This window comes from Scyliorhinus canicula, chromosome 11 (assembly GCF_902713615.1).
Source record: "Scyliorhinus canicula chromosome 11, sScyCan1.1, whole genome shotgun sequence".
Taxonomy (NCBI): domain Eukaryota; kingdom Metazoa; phylum Chordata; class Chondrichthyes; order Carcharhiniformes; family Scyliorhinidae; genus Scyliorhinus; species Scyliorhinus canicula.
In genome coordinates this window covers 164970903-164988774 of record NC_052156.1, presented here as the reverse complement: position 1 = coordinate 164988774, position 17872 = coordinate 164970903, and the positions used below count along the sequence as shown (strand labels likewise).

The 17872-nt window shown below is 49.1% G+C and overlaps 1 protein-coding gene across 8 annotated transcripts in view; it reads left to right on the top strand.

Annotated features, from left to right (window-relative positions):
* frmd4a (FERM domain containing 4A) overlaps nucleotides 1–17872 on the top strand; it is a 734343-nt gene that overhangs the window by 636011 nt on the left and 80460 nt on the right. For all 8 annotated transcript variants that reach the window (XM_038811950.1, XM_038811947.1, XM_038811948.1 and 5 more), the window contains 2 exons: nucleotides 15884–15960; nucleotides 16413–16551. In XM_038811950.1, the coding sequence (XP_038667878.1) occupies nucleotides 15884–15960; nucleotides 16413–16551 (216 nt within the window). The remainder of the gene's footprint in view (nucleotides 1–15883; nucleotides 15961–16412; nucleotides 16552–17872) is intronic.

Below are 17872 nucleotides of genomic sequence, written 5' to 3'. Positions count from 1 at the left end.
TCCCGCCAGTAAGGGACCCCGGAGCCCGCCAGGTCCCGCCGGTAAGGGAGCCCGCCCGCACCGCCAGGTCCCGCCGGTAAGGGACCCCGGAGCCCGCCCGCACCGCCAGGTCCCGCCGGTAAGGGACCCCGGAGCCCGCCCACGCCGCCAGGTCCCGCCGGTAAGGGACCCCGGAGCCCGCCCGCGCCGCCAGGTCCCGCCAGTAAGGGACCCCGGAGCCCGCCAGGTCCCGCCGGTAAGGGACCCCGGAGCCCGCCCGCACCGCCAGGTCCCGCCAGTAAGGGACCTACTCTGATTGACGCCGGCAGGACTTCGGGACCCATCGCGGGCCGGAGAATTCGGGTGGCCCCAGCGCCCATTGAGTCGTGCCGGACCCGCCATTCTCCAAGGCGGGCGGCGTGACTCACGCTGGGCCGGTTTTTGGGGGACGGGAGAATTGAGAGGATGGCGGGGGCGGGATTCACGCCGACCCCCGGTGACACTCCCACTCGGCGGGGGGGGTCGGAGATTCCCTCCCCAAGAGTGTAGTGTTAGTGTTTATAGTGAATGTAAGACTTGTTTATTTGTATCACTGACATTGACGAAAGGCTGCACACACTGCATAATGTGCCAGAAATGGGTTGGAGAACCAAATTCACTTCTTATGGTTTCTGGCCTGTTTGTGGTTCAAGATGTCGTGTTGTTCAACTTTGATTACTTTAACACAGGAGATACCTTTATCTTCAGCGATACAGATGTGTGCGGTGACAAATCTGTCAGGAAGTTATTGCTAAATCACTGCGGTGTCATCACTTGGACGTTTCAGGATTTATTTCCAGTCAAGCACATGGATCTTCATTTTGTTCTTTTTGAGTCATTCATCTGACTGGAACATCGTTCCAAAAAGGGGATTATAATGACTGGAACATATGCGGAACTCCCTGCTTTTTACTTACTGTTGTTTAATAAGTCAGCAGCCACATGTGGCTGATCGCAACTCCAGATGTGGCAAATGTATTAGCAAATAAAAAAATGAGTAATAGGCACCATTATCGGCCATCTGATTTCAGAGCTCACATGCGTAATTCTTAAGGGGCTTGACAGAGTAGGCGCTGGAACAGTGGTTCCCTTGGCTCGGGAATCGAGAACAGCCGGGTGCAGTCTCAGAATAAAGGGGTCGGGCATTTCGCACTGACATGGGGAGAAATTCCTTCACTCAGATTTTGAGTTGTGGATCTTTGGAATTCTCTACCACAGGGAGCTGTGAATGCTCAATCAGTGAGGATATTGAAAGCAAGGACTGATAGATTTCTGCACACTAACGGAATTCAGGTGCATTTGGTGAAATGGTAACTCGAAAGGCAGTGGGTGGGATTCTCCGGAGAATCGGCGGGCAAAGGGCATCACGTGACGCCGCTCCGCCAGAATCAGCGCCAATGATGCCTGCCCGCCGCCGGTCGGGGACCGTTCAATTTGCCCCCCCACCCGGCGATTCTCCCTGCGCTATGGGCCGAGTGCCGGCCGAGTCCGGCCGGCGTGGTTCTCGTGTGGTCCTACCCACCAGGACCTCAGCATTCATGCTGTGGGGGGGTGGCCTGGTTAGGGGAGCGGGGATCCGACTCCGGGGGGGGGGGGGTCCTCCACGGTGGCCTGGCCCACGATCTGGGTCTACCGATTGGCGGGTGGGCTTATCCTGGTGGGGGACCATGTTCCTCCGCGCCGGGCTCATGTAGCTCTCCGCCATGTTGCGTCGGGGAAACCCACACACATGCGCAAACTCGCACCGGCCGTGGCGCGCATGCACGAACTCGCGCTGGCCGTGGCGCGCATGCACGAACTCGCGCTGGCCGTGGCGCGCATGCACGAACTCGCGCTGGCCGTGGCGCGCATGCGCAAACTCGCGCTGGCCGTGGCGCGCATGCGCGAACTCGCACCGGCCGTGTTGACGCCTGTATCGGCAGCTGGAGCACCTTGAGGCTATCCAGTACCGTCCTGGCCCCCTGTGCGGTACACGATCGCTGATCCTAGGGGCCAGATGACACCGTTGTAAAAAGCTCCGGCATTTACGTCGGCGTCAACACTTAGCCCCAGGATCGGAGAATCCCGCCCAGTGTGTGTGAGTTTCTTGTTCAGAATGAATTTGTTAGTTTTGCTGAATGCTGGTCACTGTTGTGAAACGAGCATCCACAGAATGAAGCATCTTTGTGTGGATTGTGCGTGTGTTTGTATTTAGTTTTCTAATAAAGTTAGTGCCTGTGGCTAAAATAGTTTGGTCGTAGCTACACCTGTCGCCAGTCAGCAGGTTCTATCTGATATCGGGAGAGGAAGCATTGTGGGACAGTGGGTGGAATGCCTGCCTCCACGGGCAGTAGATCCAGGTTCAAGTCCCACCCCAGCACTTCATGGCAAAACAGGTTGAATATCGGCCTGTAAATCCTTCCAACACAGGCTAATGGCACGTGGTAGGAACAGGAGTGATTCTATACACAGGTGCAGCCCTAGACGTGGATGTAAAAATGCATGTTGTCCCAGAAAGCTGAGACTCTTTGAGCGAACTGTAACACTTCAAAACCACATGATGCAGAAGTACTTCAGCTGTTTCTAAGGGACTACACGCCTGCTCCTCCTATGTTTTTCCAAACACTTTTAGCTGATAATAATGTTCCTTTCACTTCAGTCAACCTAAATTGGAAACAGTTTCCTCAGTCAAGAGGCCTGCATTAGCTGCATTGTTCGAGGATTCTGCTATAGTTCCTCTGGGATGGAGGAATAAGAGGCGGCCACTCAAACTCGCTCCACTATCCAGTCTGCAAGCTAAAGCATGAGCATGCTCTGGACACAAGAAGCAGGACACATCCAATCCAGCCAATTACCGCACCATCAATCTGCCCTCGAACACCAGTGATGGAAGCTGTCATCAACAGTGCTATCAAAGGGCACTTACTCAGCAATAACCTGCTCACCCATTGCTCAGTTTGGGTTCCGCCAGGGTCACTCAGCTCCTGATCTCATTACCGCCGTGGTTCAAACATGGACAAAAGAGGTGAATGCCAGAGGTGAGGTGAGAGTGACATTACCTTCGCTGAATTCCCCACTATCAATATCCTGGGATTTTCCATTCACCAGCAACTGAACCGAACTGGCGATTGTGATGAATGTAAAAATTGTTAGATATTATATTTCATATTTGTGGCAGTGATGTTATTAAAAATGCACGTTTAAAATACATACAGGCAGTGTGGCTACTAAAGCTGTAATTAAGAAGTTGTAAAAGGTGAGGTAACCATGGTTTCTATCCATTTACTTGTCAACATATAGATGGCTAATGGGATATTGTTTTGACTGCTGGAGATTCCTTGGGGTGTAGATAATTTATGAGGGAATGGTGTTTAGTCATAGCTAAGCAGGTCATGGGGCATCTTGGTAGGATACAGATGATGTAATTAATGGGAGGAGCTAGGGCTGTCTATACTTTTGCAGTCTGTTAGAGGAATTTTAAGCCAAACAGCAATTTGCCATGAGGTTTGAGTCTGACAAGACAGGAGGATTTCCAGGTTATTCCTGAAAGTGTCTTTCTCTTCAAAGGTCTGTACAGATAAGCAAGTAACCATGATTGCTAACTTTATTTATGAGTGGATTTTGAACAGTATTGGGTTGCTTTGTTGGACTATATGTAGGGGCAGGTGTAGATAGTGGGTTAAAGTTTTTTCTTTTATTTAAAAACAAAGTAACTGATAATTATAATGCTATATCTTTGATGTTAATATGGTTAATTTTGTGTTTAAATTAAAGTTTGTTTTAACGTAAACTATACCTATTGATCAGAGTCGTCACTCCTGGGGTGAAGTCCCCTTTCCTCACAGTTTTACTCATTTAAAAGATGTTGGGATCTGGCCTGGTAAACGAACACCATATAAATACTCCGGCTACAGGAGCAGATCGAGGGCTAGAAATTCTGCAGCAAGTAACTCCTGTCCTGACCTCCACCCCCCCCCCCCTCCTCAGGCCTGCCCACCGGCTACAAGGCACAAGTCAGACATCTGATGGACTACTCTCACTTGCCTGGATGAGTGCAGCTCCAACAACATTCAAGAAACCTGACACTATCCAAGATAAAGCAGCTCAGAGAGTTGGCCTGGGCCACCAGGTTACTTGTCCAGTGACATTACCACTACCCCACTCCCATCTTCCCCGATTGCAGGAGGGGGGAGGCCATGGAGGCATTTGAAAACAAGGATGAGAATTTTGAGATGAAGACATTGCTTATCTTTGAGCCCAGGATCATAGAATCATAGAATTTACAGTGCTGAAGGAGGCCATTTGGCCCATCGAGTCTGCACCGGCCCTTGCAAAGAGCATCCTACCCAGGCTCACACTTCCACCCTATTGCCATAACCCCACCCAACCTTTTTGGACGCTAAGGGCAATTGATCATGGCCAATCCACCTAACCTGCACATCTTTGGACTGTGGGAGGAAACCGGAGCACCCGGAGGAAACCCACGCACATACGGGGAGAACATGCAGACTCCACACAAACAGTGACCCAGCAGGGAATCGAACCTGGGACCCTGGAGCTGTGAAGCAATTGTGTTAACCACTGTGCTACCGTGCTGCAGAGGGATCTGGGTGTCCTGGTACATGAATCAGAGAAAGTTACTATGCAGGAACAGTAAGTGGTCAAGAAGGCAAATGGAATATTGGCATTTATTGCCAGGGAAATGGAATATAGAAGCACAGAGGTTTTACTGCAGCTTTACAGTGACCCAAGCCGGGAATCGAACCTGGGACCCTGGCGCTGTGAAGCTACAGTGATGATCACTGTAGGGGAACAGGCCTTTGCAAGATCCAAGAAGGCCATATATAGAGGTTGAGGACCAGGGGATTAAGATTATCCACCAGCCTCCATTCACCCTCTTCGGCAGTCCATCGGGATCGAGGGAGAATTGTTTCCATCCTGGTCCAGTGGGTGGGAATGTGTGACGGGTCCATTGTGTTATTTACAGACTCTGTCATATGTGGGTCTGATGGTGTTTGAAGGGTTGGGTTGTTGGGAGGTTTGTGCGCTCTCTCCGACACCTCGACTTCGCCTCTGCACGTTCCTGACCAAGTCTCTCGCTTTGCTCGCTGCCTTCCCGAATAAACTTTCTCCATTTTCTTCTGGTGTTCGGCAAAGAGCCTGGTTTGGAGTGATTGGCATCATGGTGCTGGGCAAGTTGGCTTGGGAGAGGACGCTGCTGTTCCACTGCCTTCCGTGTCACTGGATTGTGAGAGCCTTGCGAAGATCCTGCTGGTGATACTTCTCCAGTGCTTTGCGCAGGTTACTGTACGTTGTCCAAGTCTCAGAAACATAAAGGAGCCAGAGAGAATCACTGTTGCTCAGTAAACCGGTTTCTGTGGCCGAATTCTCTGGCCATTGAGATTCTGTTCCCGCTGGCAGCGCACTGCCCCCCCCCCCCCCCCCCCCCCCCCCCCCCGCCCCCACCCCTCCCGGTGGCATGGGGCGGCTTCAATGGAAAATCCCATTGATAGCAGTGCGACCAGGGAATTACGCCGGCAGCGAACTGCGCGCGGCAGAGACACGTGGAACCAAGGGACCGACAAATCCTTGCCCTCAAATACTCTTTTCCATAATCGGACTGAAGGCTGAGTTGGCGCATTGGGGCGATAGTGAATTTTGCCGTCTGTTGCCTGCCTTCATCAAGCCGAGGCTACGGAGGTACACAAAATTCCCTAACGTTTTCCAGGATCTCACCTTTGATCTTAACTGATGGGGGAAATGTTTTATAAAGTGGGAGCCGGTTGGAAGAGTGGGAGAATTCACTCTATTTAAACCTGGACAGCAGAAGTTCCACCCTGCAATAGCTGTGGGTTAGAATACTTACCTTATTAAGAGTTCACAACTGGAACCTGGAGGTTTGAAGCAGTTACGTTGTTAAAAACTTAAAATCTTAATGCTTCCGAAGGGCCGTCAATTGAATTTTGCCCAACAGAAAGAGGAGTGATCCCGAATTCAGCTCAGATTCTGTGCAGGCAAAAAACCGGGACAATCATTTTGAAACCATGTGCAGTGCAAGCTCTTTCAGGAATCAGCGCTGCTGCCAAGGGAGCATCTTGGACCAATTAGTACGTCTGGTTCCTGGAGAAATTGAGGCTGGGTTGCGCACTGTGACATGTGATCAGCAAACAGGAAGGGATCCCACCTCTTAAGGGCTGAGGACATTTGCACCGAGGGATTGAATTCCTCGATGGGGGAGGGGGGAGGTGCAGATGACAGCTGGCTGTGTATCCAGCTTTGCAGAATGCTGAGAGTGATTTCCCAGCGCTCTGCACAGGATGGTGCTGGAAGTTTGGGCTGCTCTAAGTATATCTTTACGCGTTCTGTTACTCTTTCTGTCCATTATCGTTGAAAGCAATGCGAGGAACGAAAGGTTTGCATTCCCAAAGCGCTTTATCCAATTAAATTCTTTTGTGGTCTCTGTTGTCTGAAATTTGCACCCAGCAATCTCCACCAAACAGCAAGGTGATAATGACCTGAGAGCGATGACATTTGAGGGCTAAATATTGACCAGGACACTGGGGATAAACTCCCCTGATCTTCTTCAATATGGCACCACGGGACCCTTTATGTCCAACAGAGAAGACGTCAGCTGGAAAGGCAACGCGTCGATCAGTGCAGCACTCCAACCACTGGACTGGAGCAGCAGCTTTTGTGGGACTTGAACCCACAAATCCCTGACCTGGGGATATGAGCTGAGCCACAGCTGAGACTAGGCGTACGAGGCTGAATGTCGTCTTCTTCATTTCTTGTGTCTCGGCACAGCTGAGTGACAACGCAGAGGGGGTGCTGTTTAATAAATGTGCCTTGATTTTGACAAGAGGTGAAGTCGCCCCACACTTTCCTTTTCGGGAATGTTTCCATTATTCGCACTCATTTTGAAACCATTTATATTCACCGTTTAGTCGTTAACAGTAGGAAGAACAGCCTCAAATCATACCACAAAGATTGAGCCTGCAAACATCCTTAATCTCCTGCCACATACCCACAGTGCCGAATTCTTCCTTCACTCCTGAAATTCAGACGGGAAAACCGGCCTGTGGAAAATACGCTGGCAACTCCTGTCGTTTGTGCAATTTGCATATCATTAGTATTTTAATGAAGGATGCATCTGTCTACTCAAATTTGCATAAAAGTGTTAAATAAAGCCCTTGTTTTTCTGCAAAAATGTCACCGAGTTCTTTGTGGAGTGAATAATGTTTGGAGTACAGTGACTGCAGTTACATACCAAACTATTGAATTATCCTACCACAGTCACTAATCCGCTGTGCTGGTTAATCAGAATTAACCTACCATAGTCACTAATCCGCTGTGCTGGTTAATCAGAATTAACCTACCACAGTCACTAATCCGCTGTGCTGGTTAATCAGAATTAACCTACCACAGTCACTAATCCGCTGTGCTGGTTAATCAGAATTAACCTACCATAGTCACTAATCCGCTGTGCTGGTTAATCAGAATTAACCTACCATAGTCACTAATCCGCTGTGCTGGTTAATCAGAATTAACCTACCATAGTCACTAATCCGCTGTGCTGGTTAATCAGAATTAACCTACCATAGTCACTAATCCGCTGTGCTGGTTAATCAGAAAGTCTTGTCTGCACTGTGATATTTATTATCCGTGACTTTCCCTTTGAGCAGAATTCATTAAACATCAGATTGTCATTTTTGCTTATTTCACAATATTCTTCACATCCGAGCTTGGAAGATGGAAGGGTGGCAATGAGCTATTCAACAATGGGAGCATCACTTGATGGTCTCCTCCCAACTTGCCAACATGTTGAGTTGGCAGCAGCCATACTGGCTGACCTTTCCCTTCTTCTGAGCCCAGGTCAAGTGCAACCCATCAAACCCAAGTCATTTCCCCCAAGTCACATCAACCTGACACCTTCCCAGTTCAGCTTGGGGACCCAGCAACTCTAAAGAAGCTCGACACCGTCCAGGACAAAGCAGCCCCGCTTGATCGGCACCCCATCTACCATGTGAAACATTCACACCCTCCACCACCGACGCACTATAGCAACCGTGTGTACCATCTACAAGATGCTCTGCGGCAACTCAACAAGGCTCCTTCGAAGGCACCTTCCAAACCCATGTACCCTACCACCTATAAGGACAAGGGCAGCAGACACATGGGAACACCACCACCTGCAAGTTCCCCTCCGAGTCACTTACCGTCCTGCCTTGGAAATGTATCGGCCGTTCCTTCATTGTCACTGGGTCAGAATCCTGTGACTCCCTGTGTAACATCACTGTGGGTGTTCCCATACTAGACAGACTGCAGTGGTTCAATGTGGATTATCACCACCTTGTCAAAGGGCAATTAGGAATGGACAATAAAATGTTGGGCTTACCGGTGATATTCACCTGCCCTGAGCAAATAAAGAAGTTAATTTACCCACCGATGCAGCAGAAGATGAATGCACGCAATTTTGAATATTGTCTTTTCCCTTCTACATTCGTGATATGAGGATTTCACTTCTGAGACCATTTAAAACTATACTGCTTTGAAATTTTAGAAGGCTAATTCTTAGCATTGTTCTGCATTTGCATTGCAGGCAGCAATGTTTACTTACTTCTGTTTTGTTGGTTGCTATGTATGTTTTTAAGCACACTGAAACGCTCATTACATCATACATGATGTGGAGCACATGTTTACTGTGCATTAAGACTTGATCCTGATATAAAGGTTAGAGCCGGAAGAGACGCAGCTGAATAGTGCAGTCTGATTTTTTTTTTTAAACTTTGCAGCTGTGCTCTGCTTCCCCGATGTGAGTAGATGTGGAGAATTTGCTGTAGCAACGGTATCCGCGGGCTTCTCCTTGCTTTGCAGGCTCCGTGACAGAGCAGAATGGGCCTCATCCTGGCCAGGTGCTGACCACAGCTCAGTTTGTGACATTTCCATCTGTGATTTTGAAGGTGATGGGTTCAGGCCCTGTACTAGAAACTTCAGCGCGAACACGTAGACTAACACGCCAGCGAATTACTGAGGGAACACGGCACTGTTGGGGATGCTGTGTTTTAGATGAGGCATTAAGCCAAGATGGACATTCAAGATCCCATGGAAGTGTTTTGAAGACAATCGGAAGAGTTCTGCCCAATGTCCTGTCCAATATTTATCTCTCAATCAACTCAGAACAGATGACTGAAGAGTGTTTGGACTGATGGACTAGGTAGAAAGATAGAGAATTGGTTTATTGAAACATCACCAAACACCAAATTGTAATGACAATACAAGTTAAATATGTAACCATAATTCATGCCAGTGTTATAGAGAGAGTTATTAACAGAATGATGGGATTATCACAGTTCACAAGGAGGCCATTTGGCCCATCATGTCTGCACCTGCACATTGTTTTGATTCCAGTAATCAATTGAACCTGACCCCACCACACTTCCAGGCTGTGCATTCCAGACCTTTTTTTTGTAAATTTAGATTACTCAATTAATTTTTTCCAATTAAGGAGCAATTTAGCGTGGCCAATCCACCTACCCTGCACATCTTTGGGTTGTGGGGGCGAAACCCACGCAAACACGGGGAGAATGTGCAAACTCCAAACGGACAGTGACCCAGAGCCGGGATCGAACCTGGGACCTCGGCGCCGTGGGACTGCAGTGCTAACCACTAGGCCACCGTGCTGCCCTCGTGCATTCCAGACCTGAACCACTTCTTTAAATCTGTGCCTCACTCATTCTTGATGAGTGGGAGGAAATTCTCCTGATCTGCTCTGTCCAGCCCACTCATGATTTTGAACATTTCCTATCAAATCTGCTCTTAGCCTTCTTGTGTCCAAGGAGAACAGTCCCAACCTCTCCAATCTATCCTCATGGCTGATGTTTCTCCTCCCTGGAACCACTCTTGTGCACCTCTGCTGCAATCTCTCTCCAACATGTTCACATCCTGTAGTGTGGCTCCCAAAACTGTACACAATATTCCAGCTGAGATCTAACTTAACATATTGTATAAATTCAGCGTAACCTCCTCTTAAAATTAAAATAAAAGTATAAAATAAGAAAAGGATTGGGCAATTTTGATCATTACAAAATACAAATAATTACAACAGGTTGCAAACTAGCTTTGCTTAATTTACAGAATAAAAACAAAATGAGATTACTGGAGGCAACTTTTGATTCTCATGAAGTGTCTGCTCTCCTTTGTCATTGGGTGATTAGCAATTCCAAACAATCTCTGAAGATTTAATAATTTTGCAAAAATATGGAGCCAGGTGGGTCTCTTGAGAACAAACTAGGAATTCAGGAGGAACATTCCCAGAATGCGGAGAATGTGGAGCTCACTATGACAGGGAGTAGTTGAGGTGAGTAGAATAGAGATATTCAGGGCAAGGTAGAAAAACGCATCAGAGTGAAAGGAATAGAAGATGCAGCTGATAGGCTGAGATGAAGAGGGATGGGAGGAGGCAGAGTGAGGTGTAAGAGCCATCATGGGCCAGTTGGGCCGAATGGCCTATTTCTGTGCAATGTTGGACTGGTGCAATATCTCTGCTTGATTTGTTTCGTCCATTCATAGGGTGTGAGCATCGCTGACTCACCCAGCATTCATTGCCCATACCTCGTTGTTCTTGTGAAGGTGATGGTGAGCCACCTTCTTGAACCGCTGTCGTCCGTGGGGTGTAGGTACACCCACAGTGCTGTTAGGGAGGGAGTTCCAGGATTTTGACCAAGTGACAGTGAGGGAACGGCGATATTATTCCCAAGTCAGGGTGGCGAGTGGCTTGGAGAAGATCGTGGTGGGTTCCTAGGTATCTGCTGCCCTTGTCCTTCTAGGTGGCTGAGGCCGTGGGTTTGAAGGTGCTATTGAAGGAGTGAATGGACCGGTTAAACTGTCGCGTGTGTTCACACATCTGAAGACTCTGAAGGCGGGCATGGCATTTTTGCAGGAGACGCATTTGAAGTTGGGGGAACCAAACGAGGCTGAGGAAGGGATGGGTGGAGCAGTGAGTTCAGGACCAAGTGAGTTCAGGGTACTTTGGGCTGCTCGAGGCAGGGGTGGCCGCTCTCCCCATTGCTTATCGCCTTGGCTCCAGAGTGGCTGGCAATGGCCCTTAGGGCACCGAGGGACTGGAACGGGATTAAATGGGGGGTTGGGGGGGGGGGGGTCCAGCACAGGGTGCCGTTGCATGCGGAGGACCCCCTGTTGTATATTTCAGTCCCGGTGGGCAGCATCAGAGGCACAATGGGGTCCTGGGGGAGATTGGCCGGTCCTCAGGAATATGGGAAAGAGCGAGGTGTTCCCGATTGAGACTGGAGGGTAGGAAAGGAGATTCGGGGAGTTGCCGTTTAGGGTGGTGGGGACGAGTTTGCAAACTTGCGAAGTTGGAGGACCTGGAGGGTGAGTATGAGTTGCCATGGGGAAATGGCTTTAGGTGCCTGCAGGTTGGGAACTTTGTAAGGAGCGAGGTGCCCTCCTTTCCTGGGCTACTGGGGTTGCAGGAACAAGCTGCTGTCGAAGGACGAAGTGGGAGGGGGGCGTCGATGTCTAGAAGAAGTTGCTGGAGTGGGTGGGGGATACTAAGAGGAGGTGAGGAGGTGGGAGGGGAGGTGGCTACCGAGGCCTAGGCAGAGGGTGAACACGTCCTCGCTGCGTGCGAGGTTAAGCCTCCCCCAGTTCAAAGTGGTGCACAGAGCAGATGTGATGGTGACTAGGTGAGTAGAATCTTTGAGGGGGTGGAGGATAGGTGTGGGCGCTGCGTGGGGGGGGCCCGTTAATCACGTCCACATGTTGTGGGTTCTGACAGGGGCTCTCGGACGTGATGCCCGAGTTGGTGGAGGTGGAAATGGTCCAGAGGTGATGATGTTTGGGGTGCAGGAAGACCCGGGTGTCCAGGGGATGAGAGAGGCCGATGTTTTGGCCTTTGCCACCCCGATTGTCCGGAGGTAGATTTTGCTCAACTGGCGGGACGGAGCTGCCGAAAGCGGGGGTGAGGGTGAGCGGTCAGGCAGAATTCCTGAGGCTGGAGAGCGTCACGTTCACCTTGAGGGGGTGGCCAGATAGTTTTACCCGGAGGTGGAAGAAGTTTATTGATTTCTTTAAGGAGGTTTGAGAGGTCCGTAAACTGGTTTAAATGGGGACGGTGGGATGTGAGGACAGGTTGGCGTCAGTGGAGAGGGGGTGAGTGGGGGTTGTTTATTGCAGGAATTGTCAAACTTGGGGGCGTGGCCTGTGGGTGGGTCGCGGGCGGGTGTCGGGAGGGTCGCGGAAGCGTCCGTCGCGGCGCTCCCGATCGCGCAAATCCGCGCGTAACAGCCGGCTTTTAATAATGCCGGCCGAGAACGACCTTCAAAATGGCCAGGAACAGATTAAAAAATTTGGCCGCACTGCGCATGCGTGCCCAATCATCGGTGCGCACCGAAGATCAGACACGCATGCGCAGTTTGGCTGCATTTTTTTATATGGTTGCAGCCATTTTTTTCTCAAGTTCGGGGGCCAAAGGGACAAAGGGACCCGAAACTATTTCCTCCATTTTTGTCAGCAACAAACAAGATAAGAGAAAATGGTGGGTCGCGCAGGTCGGCCAGCGTGGGTCCCGAAAGTTGGCCGGTAAGTAAAAATGGGTCCTTGGAAAAAAAGTTTGAAAAACACCGGTTTATTGAATTGTCTGGCTTTTCTTCCCATTCTATTTGTACAAATGAAAATGCCTTGAATAAAAATATATAGTTTTAAAATGCGTGAGGGGGTGAATGTGTCGGCTGCTGGATGGGACACGGGTCAAGCGGGGCTGCTTTGTCCTGGATGGTGTTGAGCTTCTTGGGTGTTGTTGGAGCTGCGCTCACCCAGGCACGCGGAGAGTATTCCATCGCACTCCTGACTTAGATGGTGGACAGACTTTGGGGAGTCAGGAGGTGAGTTAGTCGCCACAGGATTCCTCGCCTCTGATGTAGCCACAGTATTTATATGTGATCGAGTTCAGTTTCTGGTCAATGGTGACCCCCCCCCCCCCAGGATGTTGACAGTGGGAGATTCAGTAATGGTGACGCCACTGAATGTCAAAGGGCGATGGTTAGATTCTCTCGTGTTGTTTTATCACATCACAAAACAATGTCCTTTGTGCATGCCTATGCAAAGAGATATGTGAAATTATTTTAAAATCCTGTGCCTCTTGCAGCGCATTCCTTCACAGTATATTCCTTGGAATGGTTTCTGGCTGCAGCAGAGGCATTGCGAAATTAATCCCTCTTCCATCCATTTGAATAAACCTGCCAGTGTGCCCCTCTGGCTGTGCACTTCCCTCATTGCTTTTCGACGTCTGCCCTTGAGCCCCTTCCCTTTATAAAATATTAAATGTTTTCTGGCTTACGGAATCAGCAACCTTCCAATCGATTCTGCTGTCCCTGGTGGTAACTTGTGGCACAGCCAAGCAAGTGTTTACAGGGCTATGAATAAATAAACGCTGTCTGTACATATATCTCGCCACGGCTATGGGACTGGGAGAAACAAGACAGGAAGCAGATAGCGTCACAGTCGCTTTTTCTGAGGTTCTTGCGCCCACCCACACTTGAAGGATGTGGGTCAGGGTTCGGAATCTGCCTTTTGTGGAGCTTAAGTAAAAAGGAATTTGTGGAAATCCGCAATGATAACTGAGATGCCGACGCCACACATCAGAAACCGAGACGGGATTGTGCCCGGGTGGGAAACCTCTGTCAGATTTCAGTTGCCCGTTTGCAGGAGTTATTTCACGACCGCTGAGTTGTACGTTGATGAATTCACAGGCCAGCTCTCGAGAAGCCATGATTAAACACTAGTTTTACTGGAGGATGGAGTGCTCGCCTTGCGTTTGACTTTTGATGCCGCTGCTGTTTCTACTGGCACGTCGGGAGGAGAGTGTTAATGGTTTTGGCCATTTAATAACCTCACAATCGCAGCTGCGGGAATAGCTCGCTGGGAGCAGAATAAATAGGGATTAGAAGAAGACGGGGATGATTAAATATTGCGGGGATCGCAAACTGAAAACCGACGGTAGGTTAGCTGACATCCGTCACGGGAAAAGGCGTTTAGGTTTCTGGGCTGGATTCTCCGTCAGCGGGATCCTCCGTTTCCCCGGCAAAGCACTCACGCCCGCGGATTTCCCGACGGTGCGGGGCTGCCCACAATGGGAAACCGTGCTGGCCGGCTGCCGAGCCGGAGAATCCCACTGCCGGAGGGGACGCGCCGCACCGAAAAACGGGTGCTGCGGGCCGGAAAATTCCGCCCAGATGTTCAGCTTTACTTTGTGTTGTAAATGAGAAAAGAGGAGTCATTGCAGAATATTCTTTCGATAATGCTGCAAACGATGCAGTATCTGAAATAAAGCACAGAAATGCTGGGCGAGCGTTTTCGGCTGTTGGCATCTGAAAAGATAAACCCAGGTTAACGCTGCTCGTCTCAGTGCTTTCACGCAAGTGGCTGCTGAATGAAACATCAACGTATCATTGGATAAAAGCAAATTACTGCGGATGCTGGAATCTGAAATGAAAGAAATGAAATGAAAATCGCTTATTGTCACAAGTAGGTTTCAATGAAGTTACTGTGAAAAGCCCCTAGTCGCCACATTCCGGCGCCTGTTCGGGGAGGCTGGTACGGGATGACAATGTTAATGAAAGAGAAAATGCTGGAAATCTCAGCAGGTCTGGCAGCATCTGTAGGGAGAGAAAAGAGCTAACGTTTCGAGTCCGATGACTCTTTGTCAAAGCTTTGGCAGTCATCTGGACTCGAAACGTCAGCTCTTTTCTCTCCCTACAGATGCTGCCAGACCTGCTGAGATTTCCCAGCATTGTCTCTTTCATTAACATTATCATCTCTCTTTTCAGAAACTGACAGGTCCCACTTTGGCTTCTTCTAGTTGCTGGTCCCTTTTCCCAGTTTACTGGCAGGAATGGAGCCCACGACACGTGAGTTGTGGAGAAAAGGAGGTGGTTTGATCGGCCAGCCGAACCACTTTGCCCAGGACTCACCGACTGCGGTGTCAGGCCCCTTCCGCCTTTGACACAGCCCCATGCGGCCTCAGCTGCAGATTCTCACAATACAAACATCTGGCATGTTTGAAATTCCTCAGCCTCCCTCGTAATGGGAGCTCAAATACCCTCGTTAGCAAATGCCCGCTCAACAATGGCCAGAAACCTAAGCAAAGAAAACGTCAGGACTAGAACACAGTTGGAAACAACGCACAGAAACATCCACTCCACTGAGTAGCAGAGGCTTGAATTTTTTTTAACTTTATTTCAAAAAGGCTTAGCAGTCCGCTACATTGAGTTATCATCAATCTTGTTTTATTTTTGGCTGGTTGTAAAGGGATTCTGCAGAAGCTCCACCCTAAAAGCTTTTATGTGCCTTTAGTTGCTGCGAGCTATGGTACAGGTCAGGAGCTATTGTAGATTAGTGAGCAGGAAGTTAGTCCCACGAGGAGCATGTGATTGAATGTCTTCCCATCTTTTACTTCCAGCCCAGTTCATGAGGCTAAGAAATTACACTCTGCCATTCTCTAGCACTGAGTCACAGCTGGTTTTGCTTATTGCTCAGCAGTAAGAAGCCCACGGCTCTGGGAAAACACTGGTGGCTGTAGGAATTGCGTGGAAAATGAAGAGGGAAGCACATTACCGGAAGGGACTCTTTAGCTGTTTTTCTTAAGGGGAAAAAAAAAGTCCTCAGGAAAACACACCCCAAAGTGTTTGAAAGCAGTTCGCTGTCCGGTCACATTTTACTTCCTCTCTCCTCCTGCCTATTGGAATGGGAGAAAGTGCAGAGGGTTTGTGAAAGGGCGAGTGCGGGAGAGCCGAAGGGAGAATTGTTTTGCCTTTAAAAGGGTCAAATAACAGACAGCTTTCATTCTTAATTCTTTTGTCTTGACAAGATTTTCCAATGGAGGCAATTGGAGAACCTATACTTCAGGGAGAAGAAGTTTTCTGTGGAAGTCCATGATCCTCGCAGGTAAAGTATTGTTTATTATGGGATACCCAGTCTGGTCTGTACACTGCCTGCTTTTTGTAGCCTTCCTGCTAGACAGGAACAGAGGCAGTTTGCTTCTCAAAATTTGGAATATGTGATACTCTAAACATTGTACGCAGCTTGCTAACGTTTAGTGTAAAGATGCTGTGAGCTGGCTGCTGCTTTGTGGCCAGTTTTTATTTTGAGCACACCAATGAAACTTCTTAAAGTACTCTTAAAAGTTGCTCTGAATAAGATTGTGGGCTCAATCGGAATTTTGTGAACAAGTGGGCGGCAAAGATCCAGTGGGAGGAGGGGGGAATGCTGCGAGCACTCGCGGTGAGGGGAAGGGATTCATATTGTAACGATCAAACTGCTGTGAACGGTAACACTATCCACCCTTGGGATGGGAGAGAAAATCCTGCAGCAACCTTGCTTTATGTTTATGTTCCCAGGGCTTCTGTAACCAGGAGAACCTTTGGTCACAGTGGGATTGCAGTGCATACATGGTACGCCAGCACTGCACTGATTAAATCAATCTGGGCAATGGCCATAAGCCAGCATCAATTCTATCTGGACAGAAAACAAAGCAAGGTGAGCATAAATAAGCGTGAAAATATTTTCTCGGTGAAGTGTGCTGTCGTGCTTTGGAAGTATTATCGACAGAAGTTTTTTTTTTAAACTTAAGAATGCTATTTATAAATAAATGTCACTTTGCACAAGATGTGGCAGTGGAGACTAAATTATTAGTTTGCGTTGCCTCCCTGCAATCTCTCTGACTCAGTGACTGAACGAACAGCCCAGTGAACCTTAAGTGACCGACATTCCCAACTCCGTGACTGGTCTGGGCTAATCTTAGTCGGATTGTGGTTTGGGCTGTATACAATTTGCCTGGGTCACTTTGCTGCCGGGGGGGGGGAATCAGCCAGGATTCCTGGTGCCGTGCTCAGCCTGCAGTGTTTCAGACCAGTCCCCAAACTGGGATCCACATAGCAGTTTGTAGACTTTCCAGTGGGTCCAGGAAATAAGGCGAAAGGAAGAATGAGAAAGTCTTGGCGTGAGGCAGACGTGGAGGATGGCAAACATTAGGGCAGCACGGTGGCGCAGTGGGTTAGCCCTGCGGCCTCACGGCACCGAGTTCCCAGGTTCGATCCCGGCTCTGGGTCCCTGTCCGTGTGGAGTTTCCACATTCTCCCCGTGTCTGCGTGGGTTTCGCCCCCCACAACACAAAGATGTGCAGGGTAGGTGGATTGGCCACGCTAAATTGCCCCATAATTGGAGCCGGTGCAGACTCGATGGGCCGAATGGCCCCCTTCTGCACTGTAAATTCTATGATAATCTATGATTAGACCGAGGATATTCAAGCGGTTTATTAGGGAGAAGGCACATACACCTCACTGATATAAATAATTGGCTGTTTTCTTAAAAGCATTATTGAACCACTCTGCTTGAGTGTTATGTCGGAGTATAATTTAGATGTGAGGGTCCTGATTACTCATCCGTTTGAAAAGGGGTCCATAGAAAGTCTGAGAACCAGTGATTTAAACCCAGCTGCTTTTGTCCGCAAGGATGGTGCGCACTGCCTGGATCATGAGGAATCTGACTGCGTGTAGGGCATCATGCCCACATCGTGTATGAACACCTCCCGGGTTGGCACAGAGCAACCTTGAGGATAAGGCTTAATGAACACAGCAGAGTCTTTATTCTCTCCAGGATAATGGAAATGTCAAATGGACTCTCTGCAAAGGCAGTTCCGGCTGAGGTGACTAATCCCTTTGACAAATATCTAGCTGGGAGCGGGATAAGTATAGTATGGTGAAGAACGTCTGCAGCACCTTTTTACGACCACTGGATGTATCAAAGTACTTCACAGCAAATGAAGTACTTTTCGAAGTGTGGTCGCTGTTGTCATGTG